The sequence below is a fragment of the Corvus brachyrhynchos genome, unplaced genomic scaffold (assembly GCF_000691975.1).
Source record: "Corvus brachyrhynchos isolate BGI_N302 unplaced genomic scaffold, ASM69197v1 scaffold44, whole genome shotgun sequence".
NCBI classification, from domain to species: Eukaryota; Metazoa; Chordata; class Aves; order Passeriformes; family Corvidae; genus Corvus; species Corvus brachyrhynchos.
In genome coordinates this window covers 5,209,889-5,234,427 of record NW_008238359.1, presented here as the reverse complement: position 1 = coordinate 5,234,427, position 24,539 = coordinate 5,209,889, and the positions used below count along the sequence as shown (strand labels likewise).

Below are 24,539 nucleotides of genomic sequence, written 5' to 3'. Positions count from 1 at the left end.
GTTGGAAAGGAAATCTACAACTTAAGAGCAGTAAAATCCATCTCCAAAGCAGCAGGCTAATGACTTAACTACTGGGCCATCCTTTTTTTGCAAATGAGGATAAGTGAAAAGAGCAAATTCCAAAGAACTAGATTAATTGAGACTCTACTGCTCTTGTGGAGTACATTTGTTGTGAGGTGCTCTAAGTACTTTGGGTACAGAAGAAAAAGGCATACTGTAAATGAATGTGCTCTTTTGCATGTCTCAAAGGACAATCAGCGAAGCAAATATGGGTTGCTAAAAATATTTCCTTTTCTGCTCTGTTTCTATACATAAAAATCAACTATCAAATGTTACTCTTTACAGCGAAAGATCGCTTGATCTGAGTATTGATCAGGAGTCTTAGTACACGGAGGGAGAATGAAGCTTTACCTAAGTTTATCAGAATTCTGCGAATTTACAATGGTTTTTATCATGCTCTTGTGCTGCTGATTTTGTTTAAAATGAAGCCAAATCAATACGACAAAAAATGCAGTCATTTGAAACTGGCCAAACTTGGAAAGGACACAAAATCGATACTCCCCTTCTGAGAAAAAGTACTATAACACAAGGTTTCCAGATGTCATTCAATGGTTGGGTCTGGTGGTATGCTCCAAAAGTGGAAGTTTTCATGGTTGGGAGGGGCTTTAAGCAACCTGGTCTAATGGGAAGTGTCACTGCCCAAGGCTGGGAATGATGGAACTAAAGGATCTTTAAGGTCCCTTCCAACCCAAAACAAACTATGCTACTATGATTCTATGCCTTTCCACACCTGTAGGCTTTTTTCTCCCTCATAAGGACATTAATTTTTCATTTTCAATAAATAAATACAATATTGAAGAACTTACATGCTGCAACAATATAAACCTAAAAGGATAAAAGCAAAAGACGTCAGGAAACCCAGTTTGAGAAAATCCTTTCAGATTATTAAGTGCATGGTCTTATCCCTTAGGGATAAAATTATTCTGCCCTTGCAAACAACTCCCCAGTGTGTTTTCCTGGCTTTATATTCACATGACAAGCATATGACAAAATTTTATTTTTGTGATTTCTTTTCCCATTTATTGGTGGATATGCACTATACCTGTAAGTTAGTTTCAGATCCTTACAGACCTCTATGCCAAGGAGAAGATCTGCCTCATAATCCAAGATAGCACAATACAAGTCCAACGGAAGAGATCCTAGCAGTTTCACCAATACATACAGTAGTTGTATTGTCATATAATCAGAGAAAGGTTTGGGTTGGGAGGGACCTCATGCATCTTTATGGCCCTTCTCTGTACTTGCTCCAATAAGCCTTTCCTTAGAAGCCCCCAGAGGTGGATGCAGTGCTCCAGGTGGGGCCTCACAAGGGCAGAGTAGAGGGGAAGAATCCTGTCCCTTGCCCTGCTGCCCATGCTGCTTTGAATGCAGCCCAGGACAGGTTTGGCTTTTTGGGCTGCCAGTGCACATTGCCAGGTCATGTTGAGCTTCTCATCCATCAATACCCCAAGTCGTTCTTCTCAGGGCTGCTCTCAAATATTATGCACACACTTAGATTTATTTAAGTCTGTAGAATCCCCAAATTAGGTAATAAATTAGAATGAGTTACGGAGCTTTTCATATGGCACACTAGCTCATCTAAGTTCTTTAACACAATGAACATATTCTACCAGACTTTTGTAGTATAAATCTGATATGAAGGACCCCAGATAGTTAAATATAGAACACATCCAAAACAGTTACAACTAATGGAAGAAATATGAGACATCCTTTGTTGTTAAGGGAGAAAGTCAGGGACTCAGGTTACTGATAGTTGTTGCTATCTTCAAAGCAAATAAGGGCTTGTATTAAGGAAAAAAACCTATTTTTAAGGCCTTAAATTTCACTGTATTCATGTGAGTTTGATTTTTACTGTTTTCAAGAAACTGTGCAGACATACTTGAGAAGCTGATAAACGCTTCAGTCAACTTTTAAGTAAACAAGACGAGTAAAATCCTTAGGCACTTACTGGATATATAGTAGGAGACAACTGGTAATGATCATTCTGTTCTCTTGTTCTGTGCAATATGGTGCCCTGAAGGGAAACCCAAAGCAGCACAGTGTGGCAGCTAAGAGCCCCAGAAGACCAAATGGTCCTGCCAACACACATTAGCCCACTTGCAGCTCCATAACAAAGATAGCTGGAACCAACTATAGACTCAAGAACAAGGGAATAATCTGTACTCCGTGGATCAACATCATGGCACTGACTCCTGCAGTAATCCACAGGTCTTAGTAATCATCCAGCCACCTCCAGGCTAACTGGTATTAATAGGACAACCCTGCTTTTCAAAAGTAGAATTACCATGCCTTCCACTGCAGAATGGCCAACATTAATAGATTCTTTCTAACCAAAGCTGGTTTTTTTCAGTTGCCACCTCAGAAAAACTCAAATTGATATGGACTTTATTTATTCTTTAGTCAGAGCATAAAAATCAAGGTAAAAATAGGTATTATGGGAGAATGAGCACAAAGCTATGGAATATATCAGGTAGATATATACCTCCATATATCACTATTGAGATATCACACAGGCTACAAGAGTAAGACAAAGAAACACTGAAAAGTTTCCCTGCAAAACTGTTGATATTTTCTTTCTTCCAGAACTCACAAGAGCACAGCACTTTAAGCAAGAACACAAGATTCTCAGTGGCAAGCTGAAAGAATTAGTACCGTTTCTTCAAGAAAATAATTATAATTACATTATGTGACCTTAAGAGAATAAATATCGTCCATTAGTTAGAGAAGGCTAACTCTCCCCCTCTTTGCCTTTTTTTTAGAATTCTATACACACCCTTCCTGTCCCATAATAACTAGAATTTACAGCACATGGGGTAAAAAAATGTACATATTGATACTGGTTCATATAACTTCCTTCCAAGAGGAATAATATTTTTTTTTTTTTAATTTCCACTAAGAATTCAGAATAAAAGATATCACATTTACTACAGCAGTCTTCAGATTTGTCTTTAAAATCATAGACTACAGAGCTAACATTAAATGGCCATGACATATATGCACCTTAGGGCGTAGTTTCCTTGTGTATAATGATCCTTAGAGACATGATCCAATTTCTGTAGCAAATTCATGTATACTCTCAGACCCCTTCCTGATATTATAAAGTAGTGTAAAACTATTTCTATTTCAAAAATAAAGAGATAAAACTTACCAGTGAAAGAAAATTCCTGTCTGTTTCTGGAAGCTGGAGGGGAACTAGTGCTTATAAAAATGTCAGATGAAGGTAACAGCCAGTCCTAACTCAAAATTTGACATGTATGTGATTTATAATGAACTTCCAAATATCTCATGGTAACTACTGAAAATACTACTTGATAAAGGTTATGAGTGGGGGGGTATTGTAACTTACCAATGACACAGCAGAATTAGAACTGAACTTAATAAAAATTTGAAATCCCAGGATTGATTTTGATTTTAAAATACGTGCAAATATTGGTGCAATAAAATGGCGACCCAGCTGTATTTAACATGAAGGCACTAACTGAAGTATTGAATCTAACCTATGCTTCTAGCAAGAACAGAATTATCTTTAGTTCTGAGGAAAATAAATAAGGACTAAACCCACAGTGTTTCATTTCTGAGAGAAAAGCATCATCCTTCAAGCCTCTGAATCAATGGCATTAATCTATTGCAATGAAACAAATTCAATAAAATACAAGCTTTTCCCCAATAATGCTGGCCTGGTGCCATCCCAACTCTTCATGCGCAACCTCCACCAGGTTCTTTTCTCATAGTCTACAAATGCAGGATTAAAACCTCAGCTGCATACCGCTTCCTTTGTCTCCTGTTTACAGTCTAAATAAGCTTTCCAGAGGAGAGTTCTACACCTTCTTGGCTCATCTCAAACAGGGACCAGCCCTCATTGCAGCCCCCAGGCATACTCAGCATAAACATTGGATAACCAAACAAAGCAGTTCCCTGCCTATTCCTGGCTCCACTCACCCTTGCAACAAGTCTTCAGAAGTGAGAGTTGAAAGGCAAGCACCTCAACCATGCACAAAGGCACCTCTGTGTGTGTCTGTGTGTATGTGTGTGAGCAAAGACAGGAACTAAACTCTTGCACAGCATTTCCCTAAGGAGGTACACCCAGGCAGATGGTTTCTCCCCCTGTACTGGCAAACCAGTTTCAGCGTGTTGGCCCCGGGAGCCCAAAGGCTGGTGGATGGCTGAGCTAACAAGTTTTGCTGAAAAGCAGGGTGTGCTTGCTCAAGTCTAGTGCAGTGCTTCTGCAGCCTCACAACTCGTATCAGCAACTGGAAAGATTACCATCCCAAAAACTGAAATAAAAAAAATCTTATAAAATGTTTCTCATTTAAATATGTGTGCAGATTTTATTACAACATGATGGAAACCCAGTTTGTTTTATAGCACACCACCTGCCTTCAGCCCACAACCTCCAAACCCCATAAGGTTGTGGAGGGGGACCTGAAATTGTGTTGGTCACCCCCACAGCTCATTCCTTTGATTTTTTTCAGTATTTTGGGCATAGAAAATAGCCACTTATCCTTCCAAGTGAAAGCGATCTCTAGGGTATTCCTGCCTAAATGGCAGAAGGTGAAAGACGTGGAAGAGCATCAGCAAAAGCCTGCCCGTGTGGATCCAGCTCACTCCCTCTAGATCCTTGCAGTCCCAGTCACTTTTCACATTCCCACACCCAGGGACATGCTAGCACTCCATCCTACTTCTTGTCCTCCCAAAGTCTGCATGAGAAATAAAAAAGGACAAATGAAATTCCTCCTTTGTTTACCAGGAGACCAGTGATGGTTTTGGAGGCAAAAGTGCCTACTGTAATGCAGTCAAGAATTTCAGATCACATCCAGGGGGGTTATAGGTCCTACCACCGTGATCTGCAGGTGTCCCACCAGCGGACTTTAAGCTTTATTTCAGTTCAAGAACAGAGACCGGAGCTTGAATTGTCAGGGAATAAGTCAGATTTCAGGAAATACTTCTGAATTTCAGAATGTGTTATTGCCTGAAATGACTGTTTCCATACCCTGTTAGAGACATGACCTTGCTGAGACCTGAGACACAACCAGCACAGCCACAGAACTGTCATAAGACATTTACATTGATTGTCCTTTGCTGCTGCTTTAGTTACCCACAGACTTTTTTTTTTTTTAAACAGCCTCTTAATGAAACACCAGTGTATTAAAGGGTTTGCATAACAGTCATTGAATTTAAAACCCAAGTGACTGGCTACAACATCAGTAAAAATATTAGCAGAGCACTTCCTTATCATATACAGCGTCTCTTTATCCATCTCCTTGTGTTTCATTTATGACTCTAAATTCTATTTTTGAAGTTGTAAGTCAGAAACAGACGGCATAGTGCACTATATAATTAGGAATGGAAAAGTCCCTACAGCCTTTAGACTCTTAGGAGAAAATATATTTAGAAGCTTGAATATGCTCCTATTCACACAGTTTCAATAGAGGATGCATCAGCATTTCCTTTTTTTAATCTTCTTTTTTTCTTAAAGGCCTTAAACTCAGCTGTAAGACTTCACTCCAGACACAAACTTGGCTAAAAAGCAGTTTATTCACTGTTTAAAGGACTTTGGATCCTTTCTGCGTTCTACTGTTTCTGAGAACTTCCTGGGCAAAGCTGGGGCTCTCTCTGAGCCTTTCTGCCACCCCAAAGAGATCCTTTTGTCCTTTTAGGTGGAATGGTGGAATGTCTTTATCACAGGGTGTCAGTTTTTGGGAGTGTATATATATATATATATATAAAGATACACACCTCCTGGCTGAAAATATTCCCTAAGCTAATATCTAGAAACTGACCCCAAAGACACCTCATTTTACATCAAAATTGGCACAGTGAAATCCCATGCAGAGACATCCAAACCAGCTCAAACACTGACAGAGTAGCTCTAGAGTAGAAATCCAGCTGGATCAATACCTTCTATACATCTACAGCCAATTACCACAGGTAAATGGCCATATTAATGCAGCTCTTCAATGCTGAGCTCATTTAGCACTACCTTGAGCTCCTGCACATCGTGACATGCAGTGATTGATTTCAAGAGAGGACCATTAGTGGCTCCCAACAGGAACAGAAATAGAAAAGATAGCAGTCGCATACCTTCAGTGCAAAATCCTGTGCAACAGATTAAAACCTTGGCTGCTGGCAGCAGGATTGCTGCAGGCACAGACCGAGGCAGCAAGGCAAGACAGCCAGCAAGGAGACCTGCACTGGAGCTGCCCTGCTGGACCTCCTGACCACATCCCTACCAAGGACCCAGTGGCTCACACAGAGATCCAGCCTTGGCCTAATGGAAACAGTGCTGCCCCTGTGGTCAGAATGATCCCGCTATAGGGAAGCTCGGAGCTAAAATGTGTGGAGTAAGGTGTTTGCTCGTCCAAATGTTAAAAGCTATATGAAGTGATAAACCAGACCAGGGGTCCATCTAGCCTGGGGGTTCTTTCCAACAGTGGCCTTTAGCAGATGTTAAAGGAAAAATATTAACACAACTCTTGCCCAGAATACATTTTCAGCTGCTGGACTTTCCTGAGCCAAAAATACTTTTTTCTTTTTTCCACTTAATATCTCTGGAAAAATTTTTCTTACACAAATTTAACAGTTTTCAAAACTCACGTAAACTCAACATCCCCAGTGTTTTTTTATCAACGAATCTCACAGCTTTGCTACCACTTAAAAAAATTCTCCTTGTGGTTATTTCAACCTGCTGCTTATTAGTTTCATTTGACGTCCCCAAATCCTTTTGTTAGGAGAGCAAACATAGGTTCTCATAATCATAGGTCATCATAATCTTCTACATATGACACCTGATTTTTCATCCTAAAATGCCTTGCTAGACAAGCTCTTCAAGCCAAAGGCATAGAGCCGAACTACTGGTAATGCTAATTTAATTTCAGAGATTAAAATCCACCCATCTTTCTATATATCTGAATGCCTCTTGGCTGTAACACCTACAGATTTACAACTGAAATCTGAAATAAAATGGAAAGTTAAGGTCAAAGTTGTTTTCATGATGCTTTTTTCTTGACAAAAATGACATTGGTTTATGTTGAACAAATTTTCCAGTCAAGCCAAAAAAAAAAAATTAAATCTAATAAACTCTGAATGAAAACAAAATTGAATAAACTAAAAGATTAGGCAGTCAGAGAAACAAAAATCAAAACAACAATCTGCTGTCTCCAATGTAATCTCTCAGAAAAACAATTTTATTGCCTCTGTTTCCATCACTGAACCTGTTGCATTCTGTATAACATAATGCTCTCCTTAAATTGCAATCTTAGTCTCCCCATTACTCAGGGGAACATCCTCAAGAGCAAGATGGCAGAAATTCTGCCTGTTGCTTTGACTTGATGAAATTTTACATACATTACAGAAATTCACAAGAGCACATAGTGACAGGCCAGGGGTAATGGCTTTACACTGAAAGAGGGTAGATTTCGGTTAGATATTGAGAAGAAATTCTTTACTGTAAGGATGGTGAGGCGCAGGTTGCCCAAAGAAGCTGCGAATGCCACATCCCTGGAAGTGTTCAAGGCCAGGCTGGATGGAACTCTGAGCCAGCTGGTGTCTGTGCCCATGGCAGGGGGTTGGAACTAGATGATCTTTGGATCTTCTTACCCAAACCATTCAATGATTCTATGTAATGAACTCTAACAACCATAACAATGTATGCAGGTCCATGTAAGATTGCTGCTAAGCAGTGCTCAGCGCATCCATAAAGAGGAGACCCTGGTCCACAGCCTCTACCTGGCTTTCAAAACACCATGCTCACTGCAAGGTTGCTCTGGCCCAAGTAACCTTTACTTGTCTTTGAGGAAGTGAAAAAACCTTGAGGGGAAAGAATAAAATACACTGATTTCACAGCCCCTTCAGTTTATTGGTCTGACTACTCTGGAAGCTGAAGCCTCATGCTCCCCACAGAGAAAAGGACAGTGAATGTGGGTTTCCTTGGAAGGTAATTTTGCCACTACTTTTGTGAATGAAGGCAGCCTTTTTTTTCCCTTTAGCACTTAAAAGCAATTTGGACATAATTTTGTATCAAAAAAATGTTTGCTCAGCTTCAGTATAATATTCCTAAGACTTTTTAGACCTGGAATTTGTAGATAGCAAAATTTATGCAGTGATGCAGCTGAGTACTCCATTGAGAAATGATCACAAGGGCAAGGGAGACTTAAAAAATAGGTTATTTAAATTATTACAAGCCAAATAAAGAAACAGTGTAATTTAAAGATGTTGACACATGCACTGAAAACTTTTAAAAATGTACTACTGCCAAATGCACTAAGTATTTGTATTTTAAATTATTGATTTCCAAAATAACCTGGTTATTTTATTAAGGCAAATTTTAGCTGTAAGAATGAATTTGTTACTAGAATGTCAAAACTAATACCATTCAATGAGCATTCATGTAATTTAAGAAACTTCAGCTCCAAATAATAATAATTCCTGTGAAAATGATTATAATAATAGTGTCACATTATTGATTTCCAAATCAATATTAACTTTGAAAGTTGGCCCAATATTGACTTGGTATTATTTCAAATCTACTCATAAAGACAGAATGCAATTTGGTCAATAATATTCAGGTGCTCAAAATGGCAGTAAATTCTAAATCAGCTCCAAACGTAATTCTCTAAATTCTCACCTTTGGGGAAAAAAAAAAAAAAAACCACAAAAAAAAAACCACACCAAACCAAACCCCACAGCTAAAATTTCTCATGTATCTACTTGATGGCTGAGCCAACACCAACACTACAAGAAGTGCCATTCTTTCTGTGCCTGATAAAAATCAGAGAGGTTAAAAATGTTTCACATACAAACCCCACGCAGAGTGAGAAGCAAAAGCCCACTGGGTCAGATGCCTCCCAGAAGAGCTGCATCTCCTTATGCACACTTTGAGCAAGGGGAGTAGTTACTAACTCATGGTAGCTCATCTCACAGGGTGTAGCTATATGGGCTTGAGGGAGGAACAGCTGACACCCATTCAATTTACACACAGATTCAAGGATAAACTTCTAGAATAAAAGTCAAGTTTAAGTACATCTACAACAGAAGGACCTCTTCTTTCATCATTTGTTTTCCTTTATCATAAACATCCTGAAAGCAGAATGATATCCTGTCACTTTATAATGATTTTGGAGATACAGATGTTCTAAATCATTTATAATGAAATGATTTTCTGTGCCATCAAGCTCTCAGTTATTGCTTGGCCAGAATAACTCAAGGCAAATTAACTCTCTTGCTAGGTAAGCCACACCTGTGGTAATTTTGTACAGCATTTATGATCTTACACTTCCCACATTATTCCTTTTAAAATGTCCTCTGCATAATTAGCATCCTCTTCAAACAGAGTTTGGGACTGCAATACACAAACATACGTCAAGGTAAAGCTGCTGGGTTGGAAATGAGCCAGACACACAAGTATAAAAGACAAATCAAAACAATTTTCCAAACATAGAAGACCATTTTGCACTTAGCAGACCTGATTCCCACCTTAACTTACTGGAAATGAAGTAGGACTTCACTAAAAGCAAAAGATTTGCAGCAGTGTGGCACAGACACGGGTGCAAGGAAACTCAGGCCAGCAGCTCGGCCAGGTAACACCTGCAGATGCTGCCCAGCTGGCAGCCACTGCCCAAATGCCCAGTCAGACACTGCCCAGCCAGCAGCCCCGGCCAGCCCACAGCTGTGTTTAAATGTCTATGTTCGATGGCGAGTTCATGGCAGAAACTGTTGGCTGAAGAAGCAGACAGGGAAGCACGGACAGGGCAGGAAGGGGAGGGGGCATGCAAAGGGTGGGCAGGATGCTGGGACTGGAAGGGGCTCCATAAACCTTCCCTTAAAAGGGTCAAACTTGCATCAAATTTTCTTTATTAACCTCTTGCAAGATCTATAGGAACTAATATTTACTTTTTCTATTCCTCTCTCCCAAAATATTCTCCCACCCTGCATTTCTTCTCCCTCTGTATTTCTCATCCAGCTCAATCCTCAGTTTTAGTATCCTTTGCTCTTACCACATTTTTCCATTCCTTCGTCCGTTCTCTAACTCCCAAGTTATCCTCAGTCTCTCTGTGTCTCGTCTCCTGCCACTGCCATGAACGATGCTTTCCTTCGGAAACTATTCCCACTAGCAACCGAGTGCTGGAACTCCCAGTGCATCCAGCCGCTGCTGCTGGCTTGGCTCGATCCGGGAAGCTCTGGCAGCCTCTAATGGTGGCCAGAAGGAAAACTGCTGCTCACAGGACAAGGAGTCATGTCTGCCCGTCCACAGCTGAGGCCCAAGTGGAACAGTGGAGAGGTGAAGGATGAGCAGAAGGAGGTGTAGGTAGCTGTGGGGTGTTGTTAAGAGGAAGGGTTTGGGATAAAGGAAAGGGAAAGAAAACAAATCTCTGTAAAGCTTGGGATGAATGAGGGCATCAGGAAGCAGCCAAACTCCTCCCAGCTGCAGGGCTGCTTGGCAGGTACTGGAAAGTGCCCCAGGCCAGGCGCTGTAGGTGTGGTAGAGGGCAGGGACAGCTCCAGCTTTGCAGCCCCGACTTACCCTCGGAGCCCTCTCGTCCGTCTGTCCCCAGCGCTATGGGGGCTGCAATGTCCAGAGCCCAGGGAATGGCAGCGGCCTGGGCCAGGCTGTGGCAAGTCCAGACAGGGGACAGCCAAGGTGCTGACTTGGGACTGAGGTGCGCTTTGCCTGCTGAAGGCACTGAACTGCTCAGCTGTTCCTCAATCCAGGTTAAAATCCTCCCAGCTGATACCAGCACTGTCTGCAGCACGTTCAGGTTTGTGCAGGAAAACCAGTTACAACAGATAACCCAGAAGGCAATCCCAGGTTCAGGATTTTTACAAGTACTTTTCATCTGGGGCTCTCAAAGGGTTTTGCAAATATGAACTCGTTTTAGCTTCACAACAACCCCCGTGAGGCAAAGATAATGATCACTGTATCCATTTTACAAATGGGGAAACTTGAGCACAAAAGAAGAAAAGTGTTGCCAAAGATCAGGCCAAGCAAGTTGAGCACAAAACGAAGCAGCACTGCCATACCTGCACTTGCACCGACAAGCAGAAAACCCTCCCTCCTCCTTTGGTGTGATTGGAATAGCTATTCCCAACATAGGTGCAGCCGTAAAACGAATGGAGGAGGAGAAAACACGTTGTTCAAGTTCAGTAAGAAACTCCACCAGCTGCAGAGCATCAGTACCATTAGGCTGCATACAACGCAGCTGCAACTCAGAGTAGAGTGCAAACGGGTGCCGCACAGAGGAAACCCCAAAGCCTGTTGTTTGTGTGGCTTCAATTCGGAGTAACACACAAGATGGCATGACATGAGCAGCACACCGAAACAAAGTATTCCTACATCTTGAAAGTTTGATATTAAAACTCACATATTGTGGGGAAATAAATTTCGAACCCCTGCTCTAACAGCTGCAGTAAAAGCGGAGTAAGGAGTGTAACAACAATGATGACGTAGTGTCCGGAAATATGGCTTGGCTAAAGTCTGAAAGTCCAAATTGTTTATGCAAACCACAGCCAGAAGTTTAGATAGAGCATGAACTGTCTCACCATATACTAGTGGTTTTGGCTGTCAGAAACAAAAAGTTGACCAACTATTTTCTTAAATGTTTTAAAATCAGAACTTTGCTGCCTAAAAGGAACTTAGTTTTTTTTAATGGTCACTCAAGTCAGTTTCTTTTTTCATCTAAAATCTTATTTTCAGGTTTCGTGGAAATTGAAAGAAATGAAAAATTCAATAGTACCCCAAAGGGTTATTCCTGTTGAGTATAGGTAGAGATGTGAAGTATTTTTTCCTTGACTAGTACTAGACTCCACCGAAAGCTGATGATTTCTAAGGTATGCAACCACAGAAAGCTGCTTACTCCAGATAAATTGTCACTGAGCTATTTAAACCCATAACTGCAGTATCAGTGCAAATATGTTGATGAAATAACCACTTAGATTTAGCTGCATGGTGCTGTTCTGCTACTGCAGCACTCTGGGGTGACTGTAACTCAGGTAGGATGGGTAATAAAGGAACTCTTTGGAGAGAGACCTGTTAACCAATTCAGTACCATGGCATGGAATCTCTAGTACAATGGGCATTATGTAAGCTAGAGTCCTAATATCATGCTAACTTGCTTAAGTGTTAGTCACAAGCGGTGGAATTCAATTAGTGGAAAAGAGCTCAGAAATGTACAGGGGAAGGTACTGATGCTTTGTGTTACAAAAGAAAACTTCTATAAAAATGTCCATCATCGATGTCTATAAAGCGGTTCCTAGAATTTATCAGTTCCAAATACCACAAGCCAGAGAGGTACCTTTCATTACTCATTAAATTCTATTCTCTTTGCCTGACAGTTCAGCTGTTAAAACATAATTTTACTTTCCTTGCATCTCATAAAAGAATTTTTACAGCCTACCACCTTATTTTCAAAATAGGAAAAGTGTAATATAAATAATGATAAATAAAACCGTATAAACCAACTCAGAGAGACAGTGGCATTCTGCAATACTGAACAAAGAATGCAAACTTCACACAGGAAAAAGAGAGAAAGAAGGATTCAGGCAACAGAGAACAAAATTAAGTGGTCAAATATTCCATTAATGATAAGACATATAAGTCGTTAACTTAAAACATGAGCTGTGGTAAGACACATTCAACTTTGAAAATAATGTATGAAAATCAGATTTGGATTTTATGACCTGCCTTTTTTCATGTAGATCACCCATGGTAATTATTTTTTTTCAATTCCTCAGTAGCTCAAAAAATGATACACACAGCTACACAGACAAACAGAGTTAATAAGATCAAACTTCCTAACACAAACCAGGACAGAGTGAACAGTCAATAACTCATGATCTAATTTATGATTGTCTGCAAAGCAAGCATGTTTTGCCTAGTGGAGTGAATGCCTCTTTATTAACTTACTGCTAAATTATGTACTGAACTAATAGCATTGTCAGAGGCCTGTAAACAGCGCAGATATGAATCAGTGTTTTGTGGCAGCACTGTAATTATAACAACATCCTGAACAAGCTGTGCCATTGCAACGTGCATAGACCTGGTACTGATAGGCTTAGCACAAGATCAGAAGTTAACAAATAGGGACTTAGGCAGCTAATCACAGAACAGACACACTTCTGTTTTGATATATAGGCATGGTGGAATAAAGCCAGTTCCCAAGCTGTATTAGAGGCACATGACATACTTAGAAAGAACATGATCTCTCCTGGGAAGAGCTCTTCATGTTAATCTGAAAAGGCCCCATAGCATCATTCTCAATTCACTTTTTAGCAAGCAGTCTAGAGCGACAAATGGACACTAGTGGGCAACGACTGCATGCCTGCTGCTGCTGCTGGAAATATCTGGGCTTCAGACTTTTCCTCAGAGGCAAAGCACACCCTGTGGGGCAAGGACTGAAGGGGGTCTGTTATCTAACCAGCTCTCAGGTGGGGACTGACTTCTGCTTCCTCTCCTCCGTTTCTTCTTTCCTTTGAGTTTCTCAAGTAAACTGCACACAATACCAATGTTTGTTAATTCCAGTTTTCAGGCTTTGAATTAATTGCGTGAAATCATAATTTTTCCTCTCCATTTCATTTTAGTGAAACACAGACTTATTTTTAAAATTTTGATCAGAACACAATCTTTACCTTTCTTTAAATTTTTTAAATTTTTTTATTTTTTATTCACAAATACCCATGAGAAAGGGTCTTCAGAGTTCCTCTCTTGCTACACATACCTAGCTAAATTTATAGTAAATTTATAATTTATAATTTTTAATTTTGACACATCGCAGCAGGTTAGTTGACAACTGAAGAGAACACCAATCTAATTTGTTTAAAGCCTTTGCTGGTAGGCATTTAACTGAAGCCTTTAAGGCACAGAAACATGAGAGAAGGCATCACTTCTATTCCAGGCTTTCTCCCCGATTTACTGGATGACTGAGGGCAAGTTATTGGTTCTTGTCTCCTGCCATTAGCACGTGTACAATGCTCCTTTCCTCACACCAAATCACTTTGAGAGCTGAGGGTGAGGGGGAAATCCAGTGGGGAAAACTGACAGGGTGATGCTAGAGCAACACGGCATGCCTAAAAAGTGCTGCAGCTTTACGATGCTAAACCTCCTAGCAACCAGTAATTAAAGAAAAGGAAAGATACATTAACTAAGGAAAGATGAACAATGCACAGCCTTAAGTACTTTTTAACCTGTGTTATTCACTAGCTGGGGGTACCAGCACTGTTTCTGATTAGTCTGCCAAAGCTAACTCTCAATCGATCTGATTTTCTCAACCTCTTTGAGTTCTCCTTACAAATGTCCACACTCTTAAGGACAAACAATTGATAGGTTCACAAATGGAAAGAGACTGGAAAACAGTTTCCTAGAAGAAAGAATGAATGAAACAGACACAGGTCTGGGCAGCTAACCAGGGCAATGTGCATCCTCCCAGGCACAACCAATTGCTTTCCTTGGACTCAACCCTTGCATCGATCTTTTCCCTCTTGAGCACACAGCTCGGGCTTAAATACCAAAATAACCTCTGGTACAACATTAACCCTTGAAATTCAATCTCAAGACTGTCCAAACCTGTCTCACAGTCCTGTGAATTAACTCATTCATATTCAGTCACATATGCAATAACTGATTTTTCTATCACAGGTTCAGTAAGATTCCTGTGACCAACGGATTGGTACAAAACGTAAGATTTGAATTCTTGTTCTATACAAGATTCTTCTATTTACTTTTTTAGATCCCAAGACCTTTCAAAATTCTCATTTTCAAACTTGTCGTTTCAAGAAGGAAAAGTGCATTTTTCATAGCAATACACAGGGAACTCATATGACCCTCTCATTCCTGTAGAGCGAGTTTTGAGAAAACTATCTCTACCATAAAATCAAATTTAGACTGTGAGAAACTATAATCAGCAAGAGTGATTCTCGACTCAAAATAGTTTTGATTTATTATTGTTAAAAATGTATTAATATTTTGTGAGTCTGTGCTCTCTTAAACTTGATCATAACTGAAAGCTTTGCGTTGTTTTCTTAGTTGGTTTTTTTTCCCCCAATCAAGTTATGCCACTAAACTGTGCTTCTAGATCCATAAGCTAGTTCCATAAGCTCTTGTTCGCACAGAATGATGAATGGTTTAAATGTGTTGCCTTTTAGAAGCCAGAATTTCACTTATGATCAATAAGTCAACAGAAGTAACTACTGAATATTATATTGAACTTCTTTGTTTTATGTAGGCAATTGAAACAAACACAGTATTGTTTTTCTCTGACACAAACTCAAATAAAAAAAGGCAGTGAGCCATAATTACTGGAATTCTCTTTCTTCCAGAGAGGAAAAGAAGTTTAAATTCAGAGCTTCTTTATTAAAAAGTAGATGTTTGCCCATGGACAACTGGCATTAATGAGATAGAAGCAGAAGTTTTTTATGCATCAAAAGTCTTAAAAGATCAAACTGTTGAGAGAAATTCTCCTTCAACTCAGTGGGAATGGTTGCTACTTTCAGAGGGTTTATATTCTCTGTCTATCACTGACTTGAAACTCAAATCTTCAGAAAGACATGGCAGGAAGCATTCAGAGAAAAAATAATGTTCATTTAGTTCTAAGGTTATTGTATTCAAATTTAGCTAGGTAATTAAATCTAAAATAGTTTTTTAAATTCTGCTGAATGATATGTTTTATATTATTTACTGTATATGAAATTATTTTCTATATATTATATGGACTTCATAAAAGATTCCACATTGCTTTTTTTTGCAAGATGGGAAGTTATTGTACTGACCTAAATATCCTCTAAAATCTGACTTGTGTAGTGTGATGGTTCTTACACTAGTTCTACAAGTCAGGGCGTTTCAGGGAGAGTAGTATGTAAACATATCAGTTATTACTTCCTTGAGGAAAGCACTGGAGGAGGTGCTGATCGCCTCTCTCTGATGACCAGCAACAGGACACGAGGAAAAGGAATGAAGCTGCTCTGGGGAAGTTCAGACGAGACATGAAGAAAAGATTCTCCACTCAGAGTGTGGTCCATCCCTTGAAGAGGCTCCCCAGTGAAACTGTTGTGGCACCACACCTGAGAGAGCTCAAGGAGCATCTGGACAATGCACTCAGTCACATGGTTTAGTTTTAGGTAGTCCTGAGATAAGCAGGGAGTTAGACTCAATTATCCTTATGGGTCCCTTCCAACTTGAGATACACTGTGGTCTGTGGTGCTCTGATTTTGAAAGTTCAGGAAGTCTCTGAAAAACGGGAATGTTTTATTAAAATGAGTGTAGTCTAAATTAATTGCTATTATGATAATTATTGCTATTTCTTAAGCAGAGATATGGGTCATAAAGTGATACAAACTTGCACTATGCATTGTACCTACTGTCAACAGAAGTACTGTTCTCCACTAAAGGAAAACCCCAGGAACTTAAACACCTTTGTTTCAGTCTCACACACAGGTTTTATATACAAGAGTAATCTGCAGATTCAGAGAACAATTCAGGCTGGAAGGGACCTTCGGAGATCATCTAGTCCAATCTCCTGCCCAAAGCAGGACCCATTTGAAAGTTCAATCATATAGCTTAGGACTTTGTCCAGATGAATTCTGACCTTCTTGGAGAAGAGAGATTCCATAATCTCACAGAATCACCACTTACATTAAAGAGATCTTTTTCATCCTCAGACCCAACTGGAATTTTCCCTATTGCAACATGTGACTCCAGCCTCCAGCCCTTTCTTTGTGCATCTCTGCTCACCTCTATGCTGGTCTTCAGTGCTGCCAGAGTACACTGCTGGCTCAGAGCAAATTAAAGAATCACAGTGTCATTAAGGTTGGAAAGCACCTCTTGAGATCCTGTTGTCAAACCCTCTCTGCTGAAGCAAGTTTACTAGAACATGTTGTCCAGGAACATGTTTAGTCAGGTTTTAAATATCTCCAAGGATGGACACTCCACAGTCTGAGTTACCTGTGCCCAGTAACCCTTACCATAAAAGAGTTTCCTGATGATAAAATGAAATTCCATGTGCTTGTTGTCCATTGTTTCTTGCCCTGTCAGTGGGCCCTACTGTTAAAATTCTGGCTTCTTTATCTTCATTCCCTCCCATCAGGTATTTATTACCTGATATTTATGTACTTATAACTATACATGTCACACTGGAGAGTTATGCCTTCCCAGGTGCAGTAGGCTGTATTTGCTTTTGTGGGACTTACACAAAACTTCAGTTGACCTACTCCTCCCCTGTCAACCCATATATTTATGTAAAAGATTCCCAAGGGTCTGGAGCATGAAGTCAATTTCTTACAGGTCGCTTTCATAGTCTGGCTGTTTGAAGAACTTCACTCAGCTAAGTTAGATCAAAGGGACATCATGTAAAATGCAGTGGAAGTGATTTTACAGGCTTTTATGATTAAAAACAGACAGTAGATATAGAAGGCAGTTCATACAGTCCACACTGCTATATAATGTGGAGTATCTGCAGGCAGAGTTTGAGGCAAAAGCGGACATAAAAAGTAAATATTTTTTCAGTCCATAAACACCAATCTCTCATCCTCAGGTAATTAAAAATTCTGCTTTTGCTAGGAAACCTACATTACCACTATTCTTGGCAGATGTTACTGCATGTTGTTGAACTTTTGTTCCTATAGAGTGGCCCTAGATGATAAAATCTCTCTGTTGTGAAAAATTAATTATCGTGTAAATCAGCGAAAACTGCCCCAGGACATGACCCTTCAGTGGCATATCAGCAATGACCACTGATAACTACATTTTCAGGTGTTCCTAAAAAGTGACAGGATTGTGTCTTTGTAGCAAAGTGAAACACACTTACCAGATAAAACAAGGAAAGGAGAAATCTTTCTAAAATCTCAGAGTAGGAAGAATGACCATGCCAAATATATGCTTAAAATACTATTTAAGTCTCAGTAATAAGATAACTATACTTGTACTGCTAAACTTTTATTACAAAACACAAAGTTTTCCAGGTCTAATCTAATAATGGATTAATGAATTACATTAGTATGCTACTTTTTGTGGGTTTAGAAGGTCTTTCCAAGGTGTTTACAATACAGACATAATCATGAGTTGAATTTACAGTAGTTATTTATTACAGTAGTTAATTAATACAGGGATGAGTCATGAAATACTTGATTTCTTACAAAGATAGCAAAATACTGCAATTGCTTCTATCTTCTTAATAGCTTAAACTAAAAAAGCTTTCAAGTGTAACAAAAAATTCGACTAAAAAGATACCATTGTTTTTTGCAAAGAATTCTTTCTTCTTAGTGGAAAGGCAGCTTCAGGTTTAAGACCCCCCTATGTTGTTCATCCTGTCAAATTCTATAGCATGATTTCCAAATACTGCTGTTTCTTCATGCTGTGTTTTCCATGAAGCTCATCTGGCCCAGTGCAGACATTTACAGTACAGATTGATACAACTGGACTAGGCAAAGAAACTCCTTTTCATTTGAGTCACCAACGAAAATATAGGCTCTTTTATTCTTCTGTTCTATTTTAGACATTGACTTTAGGATGAAATGAATCACAGCCTAGAAATGCTTATGTTTTCCTCACTTTTAGGAGACTAGCTTAGGGGTAGATAGCTGCATTTTAGTCACAAAGTTACATTATATTAGTCCCACTCCTTTTATCTGTAATCGGTTAAAATGCAAATTCTTCAGGGACTGCCAACTACCATGATTCCTCATCACTACCATAGTAAAAAAAAAAAAAGAATCATTTCAAAAATCAAATTATTAATGTAGCATAAGAAATGCCCAAAACTTGCTCTTTAAACTGGCCACCTCCCCTTACTTTTAGCTTTGAACTAAAGGAAAAGGCTTCAGGAAAAAAATGTTGCTACCATCTGGTACATTTTCTGAATTTTAAACCATCTGGTTTTGGCAAAGGCTCACACAGCCAATTTCAGTGCTGAGATCATGAAAGCATCAGAATTTTCTCCCAAGTCTCTCTAGTTAAATTGGCTTTTTGGAACATGAGCAAGCTGCACGACCAACAGAAAGGTGGCAGCCTCTGTGATAGACGGAAGCCTTTCAGCATTCAGCCCATTAGGAAAGGCAAGCATAAGCACTTCTGTGGTTCCTCTTGTTTAAGAGAGATGCTGGCTGCCATGTATTTGAGAACCCCATCATTGATTTGTATGTTCGTTTCAGGGGCTACAGCTACAGAGTACAGACTACTCTGGAGATGACTCAGAATATACAGCACAGCCATCCCATCCTCATGGAACAAAATAATGTTTGGAAACAGCAGTAAACACATCTCACTACTGCAGCCAAATAACAGGCAGCATCTACAAACAGCTGTGATTATTTAGCAATGGCTTTGTAGTTTGGGATGTCTTGACAGCCTAATGTGTAAGACCAATGTGTAGTTCTTCAGCCATGAACACACAAAGGCCAGGCAGAGACTTGCATGCTGATATTCAGGTTTCCTCCTCTTGCTCCCATCTTGCCTTTTGCACTAAAGGAAATACCTGGTACTAAGAGGTGGGACCATCAAATGCCCCATTTTACAGGATTTAACTACCCTTATTCAGTTGCTCTAAGCTCCTTGACTCAGCTCTCTTAGCAGAAAGAGACTCCAGTCATGTCATTTACTTCCCCTGACCCCATGAAAGATCCAGTTGGCATGTCGCTCCCAGAGAACAATTATAATAATTATGCATTTTGTTTCCAAACACACATAATAAGCTTGTTTTTACCTGAGTCTTCCATCCTCTGCTGCAGCTCCTCCTGGTATAATCTTAGTAATGAATATCCCAGGATCATCCCCAATGTGTGGGTTATCTGTTCCTCCAGCAATACTGAACCCCAGGCCGGAATTTCCCTGGAAAAATAATAAAAAGTAAATCCATCACCCAGATGCTAGGTTTCTACAGAAATCGTTTGCAGTGCATAAGCGAAGTACCCTTGCTTCTTAAAGAAAGCACTTTTTTTGGCAACCCCATACATGAAGGCAGGTGACTCAGTCAGAAAAAATTAGTTGTCAGTTAAAGAACAGAGGCTGTGAACAGAAAGAATTCCTGGAGTTAGTGACAGAGTTAATGGATACTCCTACAGAAACAGGATTTGACCTAAATTTGTTTTCAAAAGCAGTCACATAAATTAGCATCAGACCAGCAATATTAATTCATCCAAGTCAATGAGAGCTAGAGGCTAAAAACATTTCAGAGCTTTGAAAAAACACTTTCAAAATCACTGTCATTTATAAACAGAAATAGAGAAAAACATTTAACTCTGAAGTATTTTACTACACTAGTTTCTGCTGAAAAGTTACCATTGCTCAGATTGACATGCTTTAAAAAATAAACCAAAAATAATCCCCAAAACAAGACTATTTCTCTCATCCTACTGATTTGCTAGAACAAAATGTTTGAAAGATGTAAGACTCCACTCAATAATTTCACTTATCGCTTCTACTATTTGTGAGAATATTATGAAAGAGAAATAGATATATACACACATACATACACTGGCAAATTAAGTCACTGTTTTTCACACACATTTCAAAACCACAATTCTAATTCTTTTTTGGAAGTATATATTGGTTATACTTTTCTATATAAGTCATCCTTAAATACATGCTATTTCTCTTTTTTTCTGTGTGAATTAACTTCTCTTTTAAGGGATTCTTTCTTATTTATAGAAACGTAAATGCAGGTTTAAGAACCCCTTATGTGTAGGGGATGTCGTAAAATTCAATGCAATACTTGATTCTTTAAAGCCCTCTCAGCCAAAAGTATTTTTTAGTTAGGTATTTAGACTTACCACAATGATATAACTACACATATATTGCAGAATATGTACACTACTGCAATCATATTTAGGGCACTAAAATACTTTTCTTTCACCAACTTCTCAGAATACTGGGAGTTTGTTTCTTTTACTGCTGCTTGTGGTCATGTTCTAGTTTGAAATGTTACTAATAAAAATGGCACCTCCATCCTTTTTTTTTTTTTGGAATAATTTAAATCAAATGTCAGTTCTGCATTTTTCAACTGTACTTCAATGCATTCACTGTAATGCATTTTGTGTGTGAAAGCCTATGTGTTGCTTGCCTGCAGCATGTCAAATTCTGAATTCTGTTACCAGTATTCTGTATTCACAAGAGATACAGTTCTCATTACTCAAGTACACATGTACATGCAATGTGCAGCTCTGCTATCAGCATATAATTGTGAACTAATTTATAATCCAAGGAAATGGATTTAGGACTGCACATATCTTAATGCTTCTCAGCTAGCTGTAATATGGAAATCATTATAGTACTGAAACACTCTGTATATATTTTCTGTACAGTTAGCAAACACCTCCAGGCCAGCATTATAAATCCTTGATTTAATCTCCCATTCATCATTAGGATCATCTCAGATTCAGGTTATTCTCCCAATATTTTAACACATGCCTAATTAGACAGCACATTTTACAGTAACATGCACTCTCTAAATACTTTATTTTCCTGAAATCCTTTCTATATGTCATATGATTAATTAAGCTAACTGTCCAACAGGAAAGAAAAAAAGACTACTTATACATACTTCAGGAAGCCTGGAACAAAAACCCTAAAACATTAGTAAAACCAAGGGCAAATTTCTAGAAATCTTGAGTAATATTTGATTTCCAAGTGAAAGAACCCCAACAAACCTCTAAAAATAAAATTGTTGTGTTTATTCTTAACTTCAAAGAGATGTAAAAAATATGCAGAGATCCATGTGTCTGAAGTAAGGGTAGATTTCCAAATCCCCAAAACCTACTTTTGATAGGGAAATGGAAAGAGCAGGGTAACAAGGACAAATCTGGGCATAATTATTAGCACAAAACATGAACAGCTATATAATAATAAAAAATGTGCCTGAAGAGCTTTAAAAAATTATCAAAGCTTGCCTGTAAGGTGGGGTGTGCTTAGTTGTTACAGTCAATCACATAAAATGCATTAGATTTTTTTAGGAGGAAATAATGTCTTCACTATTTTCCTCCAACCATATCTTTTTCCATTAACATTTTAGACCTAAAAAATGCTACAGCAATGCTGGCTGTAAGCAGTGATGGGGTAACACTGCTACACACATCTCGGGAGAATTAGTGCTATCCTTGACATTTAGCCATAAATGTGCATCTGTTATACTGCAAGACTCTTCTGATTCTGCCCCTTAGGAGCAACCTTTTAAAAGAACAGGGTAGCACTCCTCACTGGCACTTCTGTATCCAGAAAATTTCAAGCAATTATTCTGGCTGCAGTCCTCGACTTGATCAACAGGATCTACAAGCTGTCAGGCACGAGCTGCCTCGGCAAATACGTACATCCCTGCAAGGCTTTCCTGCACCCGAAACTCGCCACAGAAGTTAAGAGCAATTACATTTTTTTTCCCCCCACTATGGTTTATGAAGGGTTTGTCTTGCCTACATGGAAAAATCTTTTGTCTTTGTACCTCAGATCAAGGCCAACCAGGCTAAAAGCATAGCTATGATCACTCATGGCTTTTTGAGAGCCTTGGGTTGAAAAATATTGCAATAGGAACATTCTGATTAAAAGCTACTTTATTTCAGTTCTGAGCAGCAATACTGATGTGCAGATCTTTCTCCTCTTCCCTCACACTTCTCTCCATTCTCTACATTTAGTGTGCAGGTTCACCAGTATACTGTTGCTGTACTAGAACTCATTGCCCTTGTCAAGCTGTAATTCCAAGTTCCAAATAAGTACTGTTTAATGCTGCAATGCTTCCCAAACAATTCTACAAGGGTTGGTTCCCCACCCTTTAGTTTTTGCACCTCCTTTGTCCCCATTCCAGAAAAAAAACGCGTGGTAATTATCTTCACAGCTTTTCTTGGCATATCTGTCTCCCTCCCATTTCGTGTTAACCAATGAAAATGCCATCCCGCAGCCCAAAACAACAACTGAACCATCACTTAGCCACGGCATTTTCCAAGGTGGAACATTCATGCTTTCTCTCATGCTGATTCATGTTTGGGAGTGGTTCCCCATAAATACCTGTCAAGTTTATTCCCAGTACTCTTTCTACTCCAAGCTTTACATCTCTTGGATGCTAACAAAGCAAGTTAACTATGAACTCAGAGGCCTGGTGACAATGCAGATAAATACTTAATGAGAATTAATAGCAACTTATACAGAGGAGATAAAGTCTTCCTCTTTTAGAATACTCTATTGATACTTTTTAATTGAGATTCATATTTAGGCCTAAATATGCTTGCCTGTTTTATTTCAGGATCCTTCAGCAGAAAAAATCCCAACACACAGGGGACAAAAGAAGTTTGAACAAGCCTCAGACCCACAAACTTTTAATGGTATTGCTCAAACATCACTATCAGCATGTCCAAATATACATTTATATTTATATAAGGCTCATATCCAAATAATTTTGTGTTCAATTCTTATTAGCTAAATTATCTCTTGACCTAAATCTTCCCATCTCTTTGTCCAAGCTCTCAATTTCTAATACCATAAAAACCTCATATAATTAGTTACTGACTATACAAGGAAGATTTGCATAAAATTGCACAGCAATAGATGGATGAATGTACTTTTTAATTGCTAGTTTAGTTTCTTACTACCTTCCCGGCCTTCTGTTGCAAGACTCCAGTCATGCACACAGCCTGACAAAAGGCTTAGCATAGCACAACATGCCCACTTTGGCTTAAAAAAAATTGCCTGAGTTTCTTCCTATTCATGCTGGATATCTCATGCTTCCCAGGGATTTACCACCAAGCTCAAATTTGTCTCTTGGCTCAGCTTTACTTTTCAAACATGGAAAATTAGGTCAAACTACCACATCAAAACAATTTCTCACAGCCCAGCCCCTGAGGCCGCCTTCCTGCTCTTCTGTGAAGGCAAGGTCAGCACTTTGTCTTGAGGTTTATTACACCTGCCTGCCTCCTTTATGACTTTCTCAAATAGGGCTTTGCACAGCACAAGGACTATCTGAATTCTTTACAGCTCAGCCTGAGCAGAGAAGAGACCTGCTATATTTCTTTTGGCCCTGGGGTGGCAGAGAACCTCCGACAGCAATGCAGCACGACTGCAGATGAGTGGCATTACACCTTCTCCCCACACTGAAACACAACACTCGGGGTCAGAATAAGATGACAGATGATTAACATGCTAGGTAAAGAAAATAAAACTTGCAAGTTGTGGACAGTTTGAATCTCTTCCCTCAAGACTGTTACACTCCTAAATAAGGATCACAAAAATGAGTAAGAACCCCCAGCAGGTACTGGTTTTGGGTAGCCAGAAGGCCTTGAGACCTATCCTTCTTCTTGCTTAGCCTTCCATTTTGTGTTCTTCTCTTTACACACCTCTGCGAGCAGCCATATATCAAGCTCCAATTTCATAAGGCTGCAGCATTTTTATTTTGTCAGAGAGTAATTGTCAGAAGTGCTTCACATTGACTTCTGTAGGAACAGAGTTTAGCTGACACCAATAGCTACTGAAGTTATTTTCCCATGACAGTAGAGCTCTCCATGGGTGATAGGCCTTCCCACAC

At 39.3% G+C, this 24,539-nt stretch overlaps 1 protein-coding gene across 27 annotated transcripts in view; it reads right to left on the bottom strand.

Moving 5' to 3' along the window:
• DLG2 (discs large MAGUK scaffold protein 2) overlaps positions 1 to 24,539 on the bottom strand; it is a 1,005,290-nt gene that overhangs the window by 311,945 nt on the left and 668,806 nt on the right. For 23 of the 27 annotated variants that reach the window (XM_017735865.1, XM_017735859.1, XM_017735860.1 and 20 more), the window contains one exon: positions 19,743 to 19,867. In XM_017735865.1, coding sequence (XP_017591354.1) covers positions 19,743 to 19,867 — 125 coding nt within the window. Of the gene's footprint in view, positions 1 to 10,052; positions 10,422 to 10,579; positions 10,604 to 19,742; positions 19,868 to 24,539 lie in introns of those variants that run through there. The other 4 variants (XM_017735882.1, XM_017735883.1, XM_017735885.1 and 1 more) reach the window with 3 other exon arrangements.